The sequence below is a fragment of the Argiope bruennichi genome, chromosome 7 (genome assembly GCF_947563725.1).
Source record: "Argiope bruennichi chromosome 7, qqArgBrue1.1, whole genome shotgun sequence".
Lineage (NCBI taxonomy): Eukaryota > Metazoa > Arthropoda > Arachnida > Araneae > Araneidae > Argiope > Argiope bruennichi.
The window spans coordinates 50,062,986-50,083,419 of NC_079157.1; the positions used below are offsets into that span (position 1 = coordinate 50,062,986).

Genomic DNA, 20,434 nt, shown 5'->3' on the forward strand with positions numbered 1-20,434 from the left:
GTGAGCCTGTCGACAGATTCCAAACCAAGATTATCTCTTCGAAATCTTCCCTTTCATTGGCTTCCCAGCATCTAAATCTCATGTACTGCTTCAGCAAAATTCTTGAGGGGAGTCATTATGTTTCTATCAGTAATGACTTCTGCGATTCACCCAATTCCCTCAGTTCCTGAATTATTTCGTTAGTATTTGGCATCAGATATGATATGTTTGTTTTCCTTCTTGGATGAATTGTAAATTTCGTTTCAAATCGAGTAACTAAGTCAATTAGCGTACATTAAATTTTTTATATATCTAAAACTAAAAATGGTAAGTCATAAAGATTTGTCCTCTTTTTAAATTTGATGAGTTAACTTTCAAATCAATTTAATTTTTAACCCCAATCTAAAGATATATTTATTTTCTCTTTGTCTGTGATAAGCTCAGATGTGACAATCAAACATTTTTCAATAAATAAATGATTTGTTGTAAAGTGTTTTTTTATGTTTCCTTTAATAATTTAACATCTATTTTTCATCTTATTTGTTTAAATGCGTATTTTTCTGATTTACCATTTATTTTGCGATATTTGCATATTTTCTAGTTCTCATTCAATGTCTTTCATGAGCCTGTAAGACCATTTAACACTCAATATCGTTGTTATTCTGTGTCTATGTTGCCTGGAAATGAACGTCGTGATGTGGAAAAGGGTGGGAAAAGTAAGTTTATTTCATTATTATATTTTAATTGTTTAGTACTTCTTATCTATAAGCCATTGTTGATTCTAAGTTCGAAAATCCAATAGTTTAAATTCTCATTTGCATTATGACATATATAAGAGTTTCTTCTAATTAATTAAAGGTCTTCTAATAAGTATTCAATAAAATCCTTTGAAATGAGTGTTGGAATCAATCTCTCTAAAAATTGCACGTTATTAATGTTTTTAATCTATATTATTCTCCAATGACATGTGGTTAATACTAAAGCTCCAAAATATTTATGAATTAATTTTATATAATTTATGTAATGTGTTAGATTCAAACTTATAATTGCTTTGCATTCTTTTTTACTTCTACATTCTTTTTTTTGGAGGTTGCTACAATTTCCAAGTTTGGTATATATACAACTTGTAAATAGGGAATGTGCTCCTCAGATATTTTTTTATTAATTTTAATCAGTTAAAAAGTAAAGCTGAATTTTGGCTTTTTTTGCAATAAATTCAGAAACTATTATTGTACACAAATAAATTTTACACTATTTCAAAATTTAAAAAAAATTGTCTTTTAAATTATGTCAATTTAACCTTTTTGGGATAGGAGGCCTCTATCCTAGACGCATGCTTAGGACGGAGCGTAAATGAAAAGCGTCATCGCATAGCACAGAGTTTTGCGTCACTAAGCCTAACTTTGAAAAGGAAGGGGGGGTAATCGGGAAAAATAAAGTTTAAATCTTAACATTGTCATTTTTGCTACCTTTTTAGATTATTAGTTCATTCATAATACAAATACATTCTCCCTCTGACAAATAGCTTGCCATAATAAACCGAAACCAAGGCTTTTTGTAGTAAAAAGAGAAGTGCACAAAATATATCCAAAAGCTACCTAAAATACAACAGAACTGATAATAAAACCCAAAAAAGACTAGTTACAGCTACACAGTAATAAGAAAAAAAAGAATTTGGTGGGAGGCCAGATATGTGAAGAATTCTATCAAGTGGAAAGTTAAACAACCCACCTCTGTTTATTTACAATACTCTTATCCCCTCTCCCTGCAACAGGTGATGAGTAAAATATCAAAGTCAGTCTATATATGAGCAAACTGAAGGTCAGGGTACTAAAACTATACTTTTTTCAGAAGTAATAGACGCAGGGATCATCTAGTGGCATTTAAAAATTGTTCCAATATCAAAATTTTCCAGCCCCAACATTACCGTTCCTTTTGATTTCTAGAAATGCATGGGTGATATGCTCGGCTGAGAGAGATGTTCATAGGTAATGCATATATGACACACTGTCACGAAAATTCTAGGACGTCTATTTTTTGTTCACCTCACTTTGTGTGAAAGGTATAAATTGATATTTTGCAGAGAAGGATGTGATGCTGATCTTTGTTCGGGGGGGGGGGGTCTTCGTGGTCATTCTGGAAAAAGAAACCTTTGTTTGAAACCAGAAAACAGTTCACATTTTAAATTCGCTCTTTTTTTTTTTAGATTGTTACTTATGTTTCACCCTGATGTTCTTCTTTATTAATTGCTATCTTCCGTAATATAGCCATAATTTTTTTTTTATTTAAAGGGGTTTTTTATATATATATAATTATCATTATTGTATTCAGCATATAAAAATTGTACAGCGAAAGATTAAAAAAAATGTTAAACATATGCTTTTCAAATGTTCCCCTCGAAAATATTTGCTGTACAGTATCAAAAAAATGTGCACAAAGCATAAACAATGTGCAAAACAATAGTTTCGCATTATGTGTTAGACAAAAAGACACTCCATATGCTTTGTAAAATTTCATGCCAAATAATAAATTATTTCCAATTTTGTTTTTTATTTGATATTTTTCACTTTATTATTTAATAAAATTAACACTTAATTAATAAAATTTAACAGTAAATATTTATTTTTGGCATTTTATTTAACTAATTTTCATTCTTAGGTGAATTAAATTCTAATTTCTTATTACAATTTGTATAAAATTGTAATAATTCTTATTTTTTTAATTATTTATATTTATAAGATTTAGCTTAGAATTCATGTAGTAAATATATTATATTTTGTACATTTAATATTTTAAATATTTCAAATTACTTAGAACATGAATAAAAGTGTCTATAAACCTAAAATATTCATAATTACTGATGTTGTCAAAAGGAAACTACACAATTATTTCAAAAGATTTTCTTGCACAGAGATTGCTCTAGATGAGCAGTGTCATTGTTTGAAAGGCGGCAAATTTTTAAAAAAATTTGGCTGCAAAATCTATGTGTATACAACCTATTAATCACATTGATTGTGTGTGTGTGTATTTTTCATTACATTTTTAAAATTTTAATGCCCCAATCCGGAAAAGGGTTAAACTGCAAAAGCTAATAGCAATAATTTAAAAATCCTAATGCTCCTGCATTTTATACTAATAAGTATCAAATATAGCTTTTATTAAAACACTTTTTAAAAATTTGTTCATATATTATTTTTTTTTTCAGTTATTATGCCACCATCTTCATTAGACCATTTAGGTAACTGTTTAGTTATTTTTTTCTCTCTGCTTTAAATAGTGCCTTAATATATATTTTTATAATTTTAGTTACCAATCTAGAGTTTTAGTAGATTTATTCTTTTCATTTATGATTTATGGTTTTGTTCTTTTAAAGATTGTAATACAAAGAATTATTTTAGAAAAACCATTTATAGATTCCTATTCACTAATGAAAAAAACTCTACTTAGAAATTAATAATAAAACGAAGAATGGAAAGTCTGTTAATATAGGACAAAAGATTATTTAATGTATGAACTTTATAATTTTCTCTTAATGAAGCATTTTTTTTCTTATATTTAATTAATGGTCATCAAACCTTTCCTAAAATCTTCCTTATGATTCCTTATTTATTAGCAAATTTTTATAAAATCATATTAGCAAATGGTCTTTTGACAGTTGATATGGTGTAAATATCATATGTGAAGAAATAAAAATAAGTATCTTTGCACTCTATAGAATACTAAAAAACACTTAAACAAAAAAAAATTAAAAATATATTATTTCAGTTATAAAATGCTTAATGTGCAAAATTGTCTTAGTTATTTTTATTTTTAATTAAAATAAAAGTATCAGTTATGCCATATAATTTTGAAAAACCATCTACACCTATTATTTTAATAATTAAATAATACAATACCTAATAATTAAAGAATAATACAAGGCTTAAATAAGCAATGTAATCACAATTCAGCTAAAGATTCATAAATAAAGATAATGATTTTAAATATCTATAATGTTTTTATGCAATAGAAAGGGAATTAACTAATAATAAGATAAACTTTCAATGTATGGAAACATATTTTTTAATTCATAAAATGTTAACAAAAGGGCTTGTTTGGATTTCTGTAGCATGTAAACTATTTATAAATTTCATTTTTATTTATTTTAATATATTTGGCTGTCTTTTTAGTTATGAAATGTCTTTGGCATTTTTAGAAGGGTATATTTTTTGCGATTAAATTTTTTCAAGTGAATAATTTTTTAGAAAATTATATTAGAGCATTTTATTTTTTTTTATATTTTTATTTCATAAATTATTCCTATTTATGAACTGATGCTTATAACTTATATTCATTACATGTTATTTATTGATCATTTCAAAATTTGTGTTTTACTTTTAATGCTTTTATTTCCCCAACTGAGTATTCAAGAAAGAAATGATTAAAGAATCTGTTTTTATGTTAGAAATGAAACAGCAATATTTGTCATTCAGAAATAACAATTTATTGATTTACTAATATCAAATAGCAATAATACATGAAATAATTTATTTATTTATTATTTTGGTACTTATTAATTTATGGTTAAGGATTGGCGATTCTTTATCAAGAATAAACAACAAACAAATTTCATTAAAACAGTGTAAACAGATGCTTGTTTTCTTTTTGTATGTTAAAAGTATGCTCGTAGGGTTGCAATGCCAATTTGGTTTTGGTACTATATTTATCAAGTTTTGGCTCTTTCACCATTAATTAATAAGTACCAAAGCATTTTAAAATTCATTCATAGTGTAATTATATATAAAAAGATTGTAAAATTTGTAATTATTTATCTGTGACTTTCAGTAAAAAAACTTCAGTTTAAATCAGAATTGCAAAATAATTTTCATATAAGTAATATCTTAAAATGTATAAATTTTTTCTGCTGTTAATAGTTTTATTAATGTAATATAACATAATTTTATATTTCTTTTAATTGACACTTTTAGTAAGTAGTATCTAATATTCAATATTTGCTATTACTTTTTTATATTTATATTGTCTTGAGACTATGTCTTTCTCTATAGAATGTAGTCTATAGTATCTTTATCTTATTTTGTGCAGAAAATTCAATTAAAAGATGAATTTATTTTAATTTAGTTTTTATGTGCAATATATAAAATCAGTAAATAATGTTATTTTTAGTAGATAAAAAACACTGCATTATTCATAATTTTCCTTTTAATTTATATCATTTTAAATTTTTAAAAACTGTTTCTTATTTAGCTCGTTTAAATATTGTGTATCCTATGTTGTTCAAGTTGACAAATAAAAAAACCAATCGTTGTACACATTGTGGAGTATTGGAATTTGTGGCTGATGAAGGTAAAGTCTACTTGCCTTATTGGGTAAGTTACTCTATCAGTTTATCAAAGGAAGAATGAAGTTATAACATTACTTTTATTTTTAATTTTGTGCTATTAAATAAGATGTAACTGCTGTAATTCTTTAGGGCAGAAACCATAAAAAGCATTAATTTGCATGCATTTTTTCAAAATGTAGTAAACATGTATTATCTTAAAACTGGCATGCATCCTGACACCAGGTGGTATCCGTGTTGTTTCTTGATTCTACTTTTCTTCCTTTAGCAATTTACCTGAGTCTAACGAATCATTGTGCATCTTTTACTAATTTGCCTTACATTATCTGTGAGTTACCTATTTGTATCACAATTGATATACTCAGAGCAAGATATATTAAACATTATAATATGCCTCTTATTTTACTAGGTTGTCTTTCATATCTGTGAGTTACCTATTTGTATCACAATTGATATACTCAGAGCAAGATATATTAAACTTTATAATATGCCTCTTATTTTACTAGGTTGTCTTTCATTGCTTCACAACTTGAAATTCCATTTTCTTTATTAATCTGTATTTGAACCTGGTCAGACAAGTGTGTTGCCTGACCATAATGTGTTTTTATTATTTTTTTTAAAAAAATTTTCAAAGAAGAAAATTTCTTCCTACTTAAACTTTTGGACTAATGATTATAAATTTGACTTGTCTCTTGGAAGCATTGATTAGGATAATTTGTACAGTTCTTTATATCATAAATTTTCTTTCTTTTTTTTTTATGAGAGAGGTGTGTTTGAAATAGGAAATAACAATTTTCAAGCTAATTTTTGTTTGTCAATTTTCAATAAGAAGCAGTTACTATTTATATATATATATATATTATTTATATCAATAAGGAAAATTATTGCTTTTACATACTATATACATTAATAAGAAAAATTACTATTATTATCTTCACTGTTGATATCTACTTGGTGTCTTACATCTAGAATAAAAATCTGTGTGCTTTATAATAATTGAAATGTGTTTGAGTAATTTCAGTATGTTATATAAAATATCTTTAAATATATTAGATGAAAAAATATAATCGATTGATATTAGAAAAGGGGTTTTCTTTTAGTATTTTTTTTAGTAAAAAAAAATACTCAAAATTTGTTAGTGTTATTATTTATTTCCTAATGATTTTGTAGACAGTTATGGCACATTTTTTTATGTTCATTTTAATCTTATGTTACTTAGCATTCTGGTAAAAAAAAAAAATCAGATTGAACTTTTTACCAATGAAATAAGCAGTTTATTAATCATTCAAATAGTGTCATACAATCACCATTTGATAAATCCTGAAATCACCATTTAAAAGGAATTTTTCTTTATCTGTCTTTCTTTTGATGTGATAACAACCTTTTCTAGGGAATGAGAATAAAATTATTTTATTTACTTCAAACACAGATTGTTATGAAATAGTATATAATAAAAAAGTATGTTTGCTGCAGTATTTTTATTATTTAAAAGATGATCAGACTTGGAATGTATTAATTATTAAAGTCAAAATAAAGCCTTTTTTAGATGCTTAAAATATTCTTACAAAAATTTGTTATTGAGAATTGTTTTTTACCGTGTATTGATTATATGAGTATAGCGATAATATATCAGATTGGAATTTGGATCAATATAGAATATTAAAAAAAAAAAACTTATATTACCTTATTCTTTTGTTAATCTTTAGATGATGCGAAATCTTCTACTAGAAGAAGGTGGAATGCTGCATATTGAAAATGCTACTTTACCTGTAGCTACATTTTCAAAGTTTCAGCCACAGAGTGAAGATTTTCTTGATATTACTAATCCCAAAGCTGTGTATCCTTTCACTATTTATTGGTCAAATCTCTTAGTTATCACATTCAAAATTTTAAAAGCAGCCTTTCCTTGGTAATATATGCCAGCAAAAGTAAGAGAAACTCAAGCTTTTTTAAAACAGTTGGCAAGATCAAACATTTAAAAGAATGAGGAGTACATTTACTTTTTCACTGATAATGTCAAATATATTTTTAAATTTTTGCACTCGGAAAATATATTTCATGTTTTATCATGATCAGCAATAGTGAAAGATCTAAAAGTTTTTGTTTTAAATTTTATTTAGTACCATTGTTTGAGGAATATCTTTTTAAAAAATGAGAGACTGAAATACTATGAAATTGTTTATCCTTGATTTCATCTTATTATCAGTTGTAGAGAATATTTCTTATGAGAACATTCTTCTTTTTTAGTTTATTAAAGAATTTTGTTAATATTAACTCACTCATTAGAGGGAGAGAATGCACTATTTTATGCTGTTATAGGCTGCAAACTACAATTATTTGTTAACAGCAGGATAAAACTATTTATTGTGTATCAGAATGAATTGAAAAATAAAAAATTGGCAGCTATCAAATTGCATTAAGTGTCAAAGTTGTCTGTTGACTAACATATGATTGCTTGATTTTTAAAATTTTCCACTTATTTTCAATTTTTGCAAGAACCTCAAATATTTCAACTTCTTTTCAACATGAAATGTCTCCAGAAATGGTAATGTATCATGGAATGAAAAGTTTTGCTGGGAATAATGATATATGGCAGTTTGATTTTTTTTTTAAATTTATGTGTGCTTCATCTACAACTTGATAAACATTGTGCTTTTTCCTATCATTTGTTCATTTCTTATGTGCTTAAGCTTTTAAACTGCTCTTTAGCTTTTTAGTTATTTAAATTTGCCTTTTTTAAATTAAGTTGCTTTATTTAGAAATTGGAATTATGGTTCAGACTAGAAACCAGATTAAATATTTCATCATAGGCAACCAAAATTAGCTCAGCTACATTGTTCTACCAACATTTGGAGATATATATTGAACTGTTATAATGGGATTAGGATGTGGAAAGAGTACTCATATTTACAAACTAATAGTGATTGAAATTTAAAAGTGAACATTATTAAAATCAAAGAAATGCTGTACAAAGCCTGAATTTCAGGTCTTCATAATATAATAATTATTTCAATAAGAAAAAAAAACTTTTTAATTTATACTTTATGCAAAAAGACTCTTCTAGTCACCAAAATAAAGATTCTTGCATTGAAATGATTTGTCAGCGTCATTCTAGCTTATGCTAAGGCTTTTGATAGAATGTTTGAACAGAGCAACAGTCGCTAAATTATGACAAAATATATGAAATTTTTTTGTAAAAAATTAAATTTTGAAGTAATTCTGTAAAATGATGTTGACTTGTGAAAATTCAGCGATGATATGTTAGTTAATAAAGAACTTTTACCACCGAGTACTATTTGATAGAATGACATTTTCATACATTGATACTTTTCAATCCACCCTACTGTGTATTCAAGAATTAAAGTTCATTAAAATTTTTGGTTAATATATTCAACATTGGTTCAATTCATGAAAGCATATATGTACATATTTGAGAAAGTTTTACCATTAGAAATGGAAAAGTTATAATTTTTTATAATATTTTAAGAAAATAAGGATTTTATATAAACTTAATTTAAGAAAAATGAAATTCATCATATCTGATGAAATTTCTATTGATCATATAATTAACTGAAAAATAATAATTTAGACTTATTTCTATAAGACACTGAGCTATTAATACATTATAGCATTATTTTTTACAAATTAAACAGCAAGTCTTTTTAATCTTAATATAAGGATATTCTTTTAAGGAAAAATATTCAATCTTAAATTGTTTATCTTAAATTAAGAATAAAATAATGTAAAACTAATTAATGGAAGATAAAATATTTTTCTCATTCTCCCTTTCAACTTATTTCATTATTTAACTGTGGTTTCTTTTTGTATTGAAATGTTATAAACCCTTAATAATAAATAGGTTAGAAAATGCTTTGCGGAATTTTGCTTGTCTCACTACTGGTGATCTTATTGCAATTGAATACAATGACAAAGTAATCACTACTTATTTTATTAATGGAATTATTTGAAAATATATTATGTAATCAGTTATCAATTTTAATTATTGTAAATATGTAATTTTCTGTATAATTTGTAATTTTTGTTAGAATTTTGTATTTCTTTTTCTTTAATTAAAGGTATTTTTCCGTAATGCAATCTTTTGTGACTGAAATTTAAAAATAACCTGTAATCATTTTTTAAAAATATATGAATAGTTTCATTTAAAATCAAAGCAACAACTTGAAGCATCCTTTTCATAGATGTGTTTAATTATAAATTAATATAATTATTCTGAAGAAACATGAAAAGCATACTGCATTTAAAATACTGACAGTGAATGCTTCAATGTGGTTTTTTTTTTAAGTAGTAAAAATTATGGTTATATGTATGTGTGTAATGCTTTTAATTCATGGTATTTTTGAAACCATGAATTACCTTATATTTTATAAGTCTTTTTTATAACTTCTTAATCAATGAGAAGTGATTTTTTTATTTTTATTATGAATATTAGATCAATTAATATATTATGAACAAATTATATGTACATCCGAAAATTTAAGTATAGATTAATTCAGCATTGCTTTAAAGTCCATTTTAGTGCTGGTATATTTAAATGAAATAACTTAATAATGAATATTAGGATTGCATGATCCTCAGAAAATTTTATTTTGCAAAAAGTAAATTTAAAGAGCCTCTATAACTTTATTATGATTTTTACTTATTAATTGTAATAATCATACTTAAAATAATTTGCATTAAATTTTTTTAGATGTCTATGTATTGCTATTTAACTGTTAATTAATTTCTTATATTATCAATTTCAATAGTTGAATATCTTCAATATTTTTTCAAAGGTTATATATTTTTGTTTTATCTTGGTTAACTATTTTATCAGTTAATTTTTGTATTGTGTGATATCTTTGTTCACATAAATAGAATAATAATGTATTTTCATTTATAGATATATGAATTTTTAGTTCTTGAAACAAAACCCCAGAAGGCAGTTTCAATAATTGAGTGTGACATGAATGTAAGTATATGTTTGATTAATTTTTTTTTAATTCCTAAGTTGTTGTTGTTTTTGCTTCAAGTTGAAAGTGAAGAGAAATGTACATTTATGTAAATCTAATCATTGTATTTGTTCTGAAGAATCTGTTTCTCTTGTTTCAACACTAAGTAAAAGCTTTAGCAAAATCTTACTTAACTTTAATCTATTTTAACAAAATCTGATTAAAAAGTTTTAAATATTTTGGTGTGGCAATAATAGGCTTTCAGAATCTGAGGATTGTGAATTTAAGATCTGATTCCCTTAATGTCTGCTAAAAGGGGTGTGCTGCATGCAATGTCTACCATCATAAACCAACCATCCTTACATCTACCATCATTACATTGATGTTGAATTGGAATTTGAGAAAACTGCTGATTTTAAGAGTCAGCAGTTTTTGTAATTTTCCTATATAATTTAAGGTTTTAAATTGTATTTTTTGCGATATCTGGTTCTTATTCCATTATAGAAGCAGTCTAAGAGAAGTCAGTATTTTTGTATAATTATTTATGGGGCTATAATTTAATTCATTTTGATTATTGAGCAAGATATACATGCATTTTAAGTTGGAACATGTCTTGGAACTTTTATAACTACACATTTCAAAAAATGATTATTATTATTATTAAATGGATTATATTTTTCTGTGGTGATGAATTCTTTGAAATATTATTACATCATTTTTTTAACTATATTTCTCATTCTTATTCAGGTAGAGTTTGATGCTCCAGTTGGTTATAAGGAACCAGAACCTAGACCTGCCGTTGAAGAAGATAGTGTAAGTATTGTGTGATCTTTGCTCTTTGCATGATCATCATAGCACTTTCTGAAATTTTTTTATAATTGATATTAATAACTTTTGCTTAGTATATAAACATTCTGCTTGTTCAATAATTTATTCAAATTAATTAGAATTCTCTCAGATAAACTTTCTATGACATCTAGAAAAAGCAATGAATCTAATTGCCTTCTCAGGAAAAATAGAACAAAACATTTTATACATGTATTTCCATAATTTTATATGTATTAGCTGGAGTTGAATGCTCCTTATGCCTTTATTTAATTTCCCCCCTGAATTTATCATCTTTGTACTTCATTCTTTTATTTTACATTTGTTCTTTTTCGTTTGAAGAAATATCATCATGGTTTTTCTGCATGCAACTTGATGGCTCCTCACTTCCTTGTACCACAATGTATTTCACAGTTCTCAGTTTTCTTAAAATTTGCTAATGTATGTGCCTAAGAAATTGCTCTTGTTACTTAATATCGAATGGCAACAATCAAATGTAAATATATTGTCATATGATTGTTTCAAGGTACATCTGTTCAAAGGATCATTGGTAAAGTCTGCATTATCATGTAACTGTAGCTAATAAAAACACTCAACTTCAATTTCTTCATTGAACGTTTATACAGCTGCATTTAATTCAATGCTTAACTAATTAATGGAACTGCAAAATATTATTAGAAATTCTCTGGAGAAGATTCGGTATGTTCCCCAAAACTCCATTTAGTCAGAGGAAAGAAGATATAAATAAATGTCAAACAGAGAGTGGGAAAATAGGCTTAACCTTCACCAGATAGGTAATTGCTACATCTTACCTTTGGAAATTGATTAATATCTTTTAAAACTATTATCTAGCAAAAATGGTTTTTGTGTTACTTTAATTCTCAACAAATTACCATTAAATATCAGTTTCCTTTCTGAGCAACTTTTTTCTCTTTTTTTAAAATAAATTTAATTTAATACACAACTTATAATAATGTTTTCAATGTTGTCCATTAACATAATATGATGTGTGCTTTTTGCAATGTTAAGATTTTTAAAAAATTGCTTTCTCTGAACATTGAGGTTGGATTTTCTTTTATTATTATTATTATTTCATAGTATGTATACTTTTAAATTAGTACTCACAATAATTTGTAAGAAATTGATTTAATTAAACTCGTGTTTTCAGTTGTATTGAAAAACAAAATTAATTTTTTTAATATACATTCCACATTAATCGTACAGCAGACTATGAAAAATCAATAATCTAAGTAAACAAACTGGCTGCCAAAGGTAGCTAGTTTACATTTTTGTCTATAATAATGAATAATGAACAGTAGTTAAATATTTATTTCAAAGGGTTAATTGAGTAAAATAAAAAGGTCTTAAATTGAGCATTTTGTTGGCATTTATAGCATTTTATTCCACAAATTCTACAATTAGTCTTAAAAACATTATATCATATGGTTGGCTGCACTTATTGATTGTAGTTTTAATACTTCAGATTTGTAAATGTAGTATTTCATTTTTTTTTAATTGCTTTATTGTGCTTTAGCATACTCTATTGAATATGAACTTAGTTCACTGCTGAGCCCTTGCATATGTATGCATTTTCAAAATTGCCTTTCTACCTTTCCTTTGATATATTTTGTCTCTCTAATGGTTAATACATTAATGGGGTTGAAGCCAATACTAATTTAACACTAAGTGTTTCGTGCTAATCTAATATGATTATGTACATGCTGATCTGTTTATTGGTGATCATTAATGACATGAAAGTCACAATTAAGTGAAATTTCTATTGCATTCTGGTAAAAGTCATGAACTTCTTTTAAATAATGTAAATGCTTGAATTGCATTTTGTTCAAATGGCTGAAGAATTGAATAAGGAATTTTCTAAAGAATTAGATCTATGAAAAAATATTAACCTTTTTTAGTGAATGAATAATCATTCTTAACTAGTATTAATAAGTTGATGAATTAATAATCTTTGTTTCATTTCTATTGAAATCATTTTTAAGTACTTAAAATATTTGTTGCATTTGATCTTTTAGGAATTTTGTTAAAAAAATGTGCAAGGTTATAATCAAATTGCTAAATGTTAACTGTGTAATGCTTTTAAACGACAACTTTGTGGATTTCTTAAAATTTAAATATTTCTGATAATGTCCTAAATAATAAAATTTTATTTTTTGATTATTATTTTTGAAGAACACTGCCAATTTCAAAAATATTCTTCAACAAATTAGCCAGCAGTTATATATAAAAGATACATAAGACTCCAAAAATTTAATGAAGGCTTTAAATTCAGTAAATGAGTTTTATAAATGGAAATTTATTACATTGAATTAGGCTTGATATACTTACTCTGTGTTTATTTTTAATTAATTATTTTGTTAATTTCTGTTTCATTTTATTTATTTCAATCTCATATAAAATTTTCAAATTAATTCATTGAGAAATTAATTTTTTCTTTGTTAAATTCTATGCAAATATGATTTGTTAAATAATATTTTTTTTTTTTTTTCCAGAATCCTGCATTAAAGGAGATTGAGCTACCACCACCAGATTCTTTTATTGTAAGTTTTAAAAATTATTTTGCAGATCTGTAGCAAGTTGTAATTTATCAATGTTGATAAATTCTCCATATTGTTAGAATACTTTATTTAATTGCAGCTTTTAAAAGATTAAATCTATAAGTGTCATTATTATGAATAAGCCACATGTTCAATTTAGTCAAAATTTGCTCTTTTAGAAAGCTATATAAACACTTTTACATTAAAATCAGTTACACACTGTCATTTAATTTGAATTGCATCACGGTCTGAATAAATTTTCTGCTAATGTTTAAAAATATTTATTTAACAGTTTTTTGATATTTAAGGAATTTTCTTTAGAATTATTTTATAGCTCATTGCTGATGTTAATAATTGTCCTACTGTGTTACTCAAATACAAAATATGCTTATTCTTATTTATCACTCAAAATGCAGTTATTCACAAATTTTTTGGCCAATGAAAAATATTGTTGCTAGAAAATAATTCTCTTATAATGTTTTTAACATACTTTTTTTTGAGAATTTAACATTTAAAAAAATTAATTAACCCCAAAAGTTCATATCAATTTCTTCCCTCTAGCGCCATCCATATTTGTTAAATTACTCTACATTGAAGATTCAATTATATATGCTTTTCAAGGGATCGCATAAAACAATGTATGAACAAAAAGATATTTAATTAAAATTTTAATAAGTAATTTTGATTATAATAAAAATTAAGCTACTTTCGCAAATTTGTTTGAGAATAGTAATTTTAAAGTTTCTCAAGTTTGTACTAATATTAATACATCATATTGGGAATAATAATTAAAAAAATTTTCATTTAAAATAAGAACATCAAACCTTTACTGGCAATATAGAATACTAATTATACATTTCTTATTTTATTCGATTTTTATATGTACAACTGTAAGCAATAAAAAAGTCTTATCATCAGACTTATTAATAATCCAGGAATATTAAATTCAGTATTATAAATTGAATGAGGTTAACTTGAAAAAATGTTTCACTGATACTTTTTCAGACAACTTGATCTCTTGGATTTATAACTTTTGGGTAAGTTCTAGTCAGAGTAAGTATCCAAAAAACTTGCTAGCATTTTTTATTTTTCAGTGGAGTCTATTATCTTTTTAAAGAAAGGTAATAATAATTTTTTCACATTTATCATCATTGAAATTAATTCCAAATAATTTGCTTTTTATTAATTTATCAGTTGCGAACAAATTGTTAACCCAGTTCACATTTTCCTCAAAAATGATCTCCATTCTCAAGAGGTTCTACTATTCTTTGACTTGAAAACTGTGATAAAACAACATATTAATTAGCAATGTCTAAATGGTGCTTTACTATATATTTATATACTATATATTGTATTACAAAGCTAGTAGCTATATATATTAAAATGTATGTATTTTGCTATTAGTTGGCTTGTTTGGCATTGCTTAGTATGAAAATATTTTCTGACTGCTTTCAATATACAATATACTTTTTGTATAATGTACTATAATACACAAAATTCTCTTACTGTTTAGAATTTTTATTTTCATTTTTAAATGAGAATATCTGTTGCACAAAACAATTATTAAAACTATGCTGCTTCTGGAAGTTGTGAAGACCTGTATCAAAACCATGATGATTAATTTTTGCATAATTTATTAATAATTTTAAGAAATATTTCAAAATTTGATTAAACATTGCTAGTAACAACTTGGAGCTAATGAAGAAAATTATTTAAAATATCTATAATGTTTATATTCAGTAAGAATGACAACACCGAACATAAATTAGTCTCTCCTGCATATTTCTGTGTAATTTTTAGTTGATAAAAGATTTGTTCAACTATCCCTAAATTCAGTTGTTCATTCAGCTGTAATTAAAACTTCACTAAAAACTTATTTTTTAACAAAATTTGTAGAAAATCTATTCAATATTATGAATTTATATAGTAAACATAACTGTAGGAATTTTATTTTTATTTATGATTGCTGTATCTATAAATATTGTAAAAAATGAATTTATAATGAACATAATTAAAAGTACTCTCAACTTTTATATTATTTAATTTCTTTTAAACAATAGTTTTTTTTTTAATTGTAAACTATCAACATTTACCACATGATTGATAGCTATTAATTGGTATCTTAATATGTAGTGATCTATTTTAAACATGATGTCCATACATCAAAATAACTGTTCATTGGTGAAAGCCTGGTTGCCACCTTATTTGTAAATTTAATTATTTTTGTTTCAGTAATTAATTTGTTTCTTTTGATTTAAGGCATTTCGAGGCAAAGGTAACCGGTTAGATGGCAAAACTAAAGGTACAGAATTGCCAATCACTGCATTAAATGTTCCACCACCAAAGAGGTAAAATATAAGAAATTGTTTTATTGAAAAGAGTTTGTTTTTTTTAAAAAAATATTTACTCTTAATTACTTGCAGTTTATAAGATTATTTACCCAGCTGTTATTTTCATAAATTGTGAGATTGTATAGAAAATGAAGTTGTCACATAACTTTTAGTAATATGTTCACTGATAATCCTTTATTGTGAATATCTGCCTTTTCAAATATTCATAAAAGTGGATTGCCAGTGCAGGTTAGATTTGTTGCTGAGACATTAATTTGATAAATTGTGAACTAGTAACCTAAGTATTGTCATACCAGAATATTATAACTTACAGTGCTTTTGAACCTACTTAATCCATATCTAAACACTTCTATTAATTAATATATTGAAGGCAGTTTTGAAGCATATGCTGTGATATGTTATTCTGATAATAAGTCTGGCCTATACTCCAAACAAATCCATTCAGTGATGGAGATGAAATATGTCCTAGCGAAAAGTTACTTAATCGTTATTGTCGATCATGTTAAACTGTTATACTGCAGTTGCATCATGGCTGAAAACAATGTAAATCTCCTTTTGATATCTTTAGATACCACTTGTTATTCACTTTAAATATTTTGAAAATAATATATTGATTATAGTTATAAAGTATGTGTCTTATTTTTGAAAATTTGTAGTGTAATAAAAAATCGAAAATGTTTCCTTGTTACTATTAAATCATTCTGTAGTTTTATTTTATCTGCTTTAATTGTACTTCACCAGAAATTTTGATTTCTATTAAAATTATGATTGCAAATCCTGATCTAGAATTTATTCTTTTATTGAAAATATATTGGATGAAGCTGAAAAAGACATTATTATTAATTACAATTTTGATTTCCTGCTAATATTCTATGAATTATTAATAATCCATGCTTTTTTTGCAGAGGAATTCCTGATTATGATTATGAAATTGGAACTCTCAGATTTATACGCACAACTAAAACCGAAGATATCGATAATGTGAGTTATTTAAACATTAAAGTGAGCAATTGAAGTAATTAAATTAAAAGTGCATGATTTAGTTCTAAAATATTTATTTATTTTAACCAATTTATTATAAGTCAAACAAATATTAATTTTTTCTTTATAAATTTTCCTTAAGGCATTTAGTTTTTTTTTTTTTTTTTTTTTTCATTTATGGTTAATTTACTATATTGCTTTAAATTAATTTTTAAATTGATAATGTATAAATACACAGAATATTATAAGATTTTCCCCATTAATATATTTATTCTTGTTTGATAGGATAAACCAATTGAAGATGCTTTCTCTGCCTTCTCAGGGAAAGGCTGGACTTTAAGACAAAAAATTGGGAATTGAGTTTTGAAATAATAACTGTACGTGTATATTTATTAACAAAAATTAAATTGTATATTCCTTTTATATTATATTCTCAAAAATGCTTTTTCTCAAGTTTTACTGTATTGCAGAGCTTAAAAATCATTCTTTTTAAATAGTCAATAATTTTTATTTTTGTCTGTAATATCAATTGTTGTTACCTAATATTTTATTGCTGTTTTTTTTCAATTGCATATCAGTATCACTTCCACTGTAATTTATTACTAACTAATATTTAACTTTGCTTACAGTATGATTTTTTTTAATTTATTCCACAAGCATACACGCACAAAAAAAGTTATGCTTCAGAAAGAATTACACAGAATAGGGAAGCACAATAGTCTCATTTTGGTAAGAGTAAATAACAAGTTAATTAACATTAATTTCTTGGGGGCAGTAGTATTGTTTTGTTAATGACCTAATATTCGTATAAAACAAAATTGTGATCCATTTGAAATATCAATACACTATTTGTCAAAACATAAAAGATGTATAAATTCAAATAAGTAATGTATTTCAAATAGGATTATTTTTATTGAAACTTAAATGCATTGCTTGTTCTACAATGCAAGTTGAATGGTTTAGAATATCCTTCCATTCCAGTTATTGATAAATAAACCAACTACAAAGATTCTAATTTGTAGTTTTCTCTCATAATATCTATTTAAAGTATATTGTAGTAATTATTTTCTTTATCAAAATTTTGAAAGATTAAAGATTTTTACTTTTAGGAGAAATTTATCTATGAAAGTATTTTTAATATTAAAGTTTAAACAGTTTTTATAAAAAAAATTTCTACATAGCTTTTTCACTTTTTCATATTCTTATCTAGTCCTGGAATATTCCTTTTGCTTGTAGTCTTTTGGTTTATCGACTAATTCAAGTTAAATTTACATTTTTTTTAAATTCCATTTTTATAAAAGAAAGAAATTACTGTCAAATGTATCACTAATAAAAAAGCATACAAGAAATATTCAAGCACATAATACAACTTTTGTTCTCTTCTATTTGCATGTTCCAATTCACTCATTGTATTGCAGAAACATTTTTTTTAAAAAAATAGTTAAATAGTTTGAAAAGTTTTTTTTTTTTTTTGCGGCTTTTTACTTTTTTTTCATATATTGAATGTGCAGTGAATTATATCACAATTTTAAAAAAATAGAACATATTCACAATGACGATATTAAATTTATCATAGCATTACTGTTTCTAGGAGTAAAACAAAAATATTTTCTGTTTCTTACTGTTATTTTCACTAATTTCAATGCTGTATCTTCTCCATCTGCACTATTAAAAGTTTTATTTTTAAATTTGTAGCTTCAGAATCATTAATAGAATATGACATAAATACCAAATGCAGACAATAATTATTACATATTTGTTCTTGTAATTTATATTACAGTATTCACCTCATCCATTTACATACAGTTTCAATTATCATCGTATCAATTATCTAAATGATTCTTGAAGCTGTACAGTCAATCCGCCATATGACCAAATTATTGAAACAAAGCAGTATTGATACATCTCCATTTTCGTAAATTATGACATGAATTGTAGATATGCGATTTTTTTTAAACAAAATTATGAACAAGATATAAAATCTTATTGGCAAAGATTTTTATAAAAAAATGAATAATTGAGAATTAAATTTATATATATATATAAAATGTGCCTTAAATATTATAGCTGACAAAATTCCGGGAAATTATAAATCTCAAGGCTTTGGTCTTTTCATTTAGCATAATGATTTGCAGGTAATCTTGCACAAGTTACTTTAATCTATATTCTGAACTCTCGCTTTTTGCATTTTCCTAATTTCATTTTCTTGATTAAAAAAGCTTTTTCTTTTTTAATCTTTAAGAAATGTAACTATACATGGATACTGCCATTAGCTCTTAAATATATGTGTATTACATTTCTTTTTCCATCCAAAAATAATACAGTATTAGTATCCTGGAATTTGAAAAATATGCTCTCTGTATTTGGATCATGTTTAGTCTGTAACGACTATCCACTATTTCAAAACTATAGCTAGAAAAAAGAAAGAAATTCATTTTGTCATGTATTATCGCATATTTATTTTTTATTATTTGCTCATTAATTAACTCAAAGCATCTTAAATCACTAATTTTATATTTTTAAGAATTGAACTGGATGCTTTAAAAACCACAAAATACAAACTAGAGTGAAAAATAAAATATGGTAGAGACTAAATTGAAGAATTCATTAAAGTTTATTACTTACACTTTAAAATTATATTTGTAGATTTTCCGTAGCATCATTGCCCATATACATCCTTATTATCATTCTTCATATTTTGGAAACCTGATTATGATATTCAGCATCAGATTTTATTGCATTTATGTCGGCCTGGCATGCATTAAATCTGGTTGGTTAAAAATTATCATTTTCTGAAACTGTGCTTTTGAACTTTGAAAAATGATTTTAATACAAGTAAACAAAATGCACATTTTGAGGCAAAATATTTTTTGAACAGTTTCAAATAAGAAACAATATATGAATAAATTAACCATTTTTGAAACAACTTTTTAAAAAAATCATTAAATCTTTTCCTTGCAAATTAAATATGCCTCCAATTTTTTAAAAATAGAATAAAAATATCATGTTTAACTGAACCAAGACTCATCAGAAAAGATAGCTAAAACATATTGAAAATTCTCATATGAACAGATGAAATCAGCTGTATGCAAACTTAAATACATTTGTCAAAAGTTCTATTGCAACCCAATGATTTCACTGATACTATTATGATGCTGTCACATGTGTTCACTTTCTATTAACTTAAGCCTTATATTTGCAAACTTTTTAAAAAAATGGTTTGGGGTCCTAGGAAACATTTGGAAAAATTGTGCAGGATTTTTTTTCTGAAGTCGTGTCATTTTAATAAGCAATTGTTATTATTATTATTCATTTACTGAATTTAGCCAACTAATAAACTTTACTGGAATTTTTTAAGATAATTTTCTTATCTTTTTATTTATACATCAAATAATTCCTTCTCAAAATTATTAACCATTCTAAGGGGGGAAAAAAACCTATAAATACCTCAAGTAC

General features: G+C 25.1%; 1 protein-coding gene across 1 annotated transcript; it reads left to right on the plus strand.

Moving 5' to 3' along the window:
- Nucleotides 1–71: 71 nt before the first annotated feature.
- Nucleotides 72–17,401, plus strand: LOC129975230 (ubiquitin recognition factor in ER-associated degradation protein 1-like). Its single transcript, XM_056088259.1, has 12 exons — nt 72–306; nt 581–695; nt 3,185–3,217; nt 5,224–5,345; nt 7,024–7,154; nt 9,177–9,249; nt 10,218–10,286; nt 11,014–11,079; nt 13,602–13,649; nt 15,906–15,994; nt 16,903–16,978; nt 17,264–17,401. The coding sequence occupies exons 1-12, from the start codon at nt 304–306 to the stop codon at nt 17,336–17,338; spliced, it is 900 nt and encodes a 299-aa protein (XP_055944234.1). The 5' UTR covers nt 72–303; the 3' UTR covers nt 17,339–17,401.
- Nucleotides 17,402–20,434: the final 3,033 nt, after the last annotated feature.

Coding starts and splice junctions, on each gene's coding strand:
- LOC129975230 (XM_056088259.1), top strand. Junction 10,287..11,013: donor TAATTGAGTGTGACATGAAT/GTAAGTATATGT, acceptor ATTCTTATTCAG/GTAGAGTTTGATGCTCCAGT. Junction 11,080..13,601: donor CTGCCGTTGAAGAAGATAGT/GTAAGTATTGTG, acceptor TTTTTTTTCCAG/AATCCTGCATTAAAGGAGAT.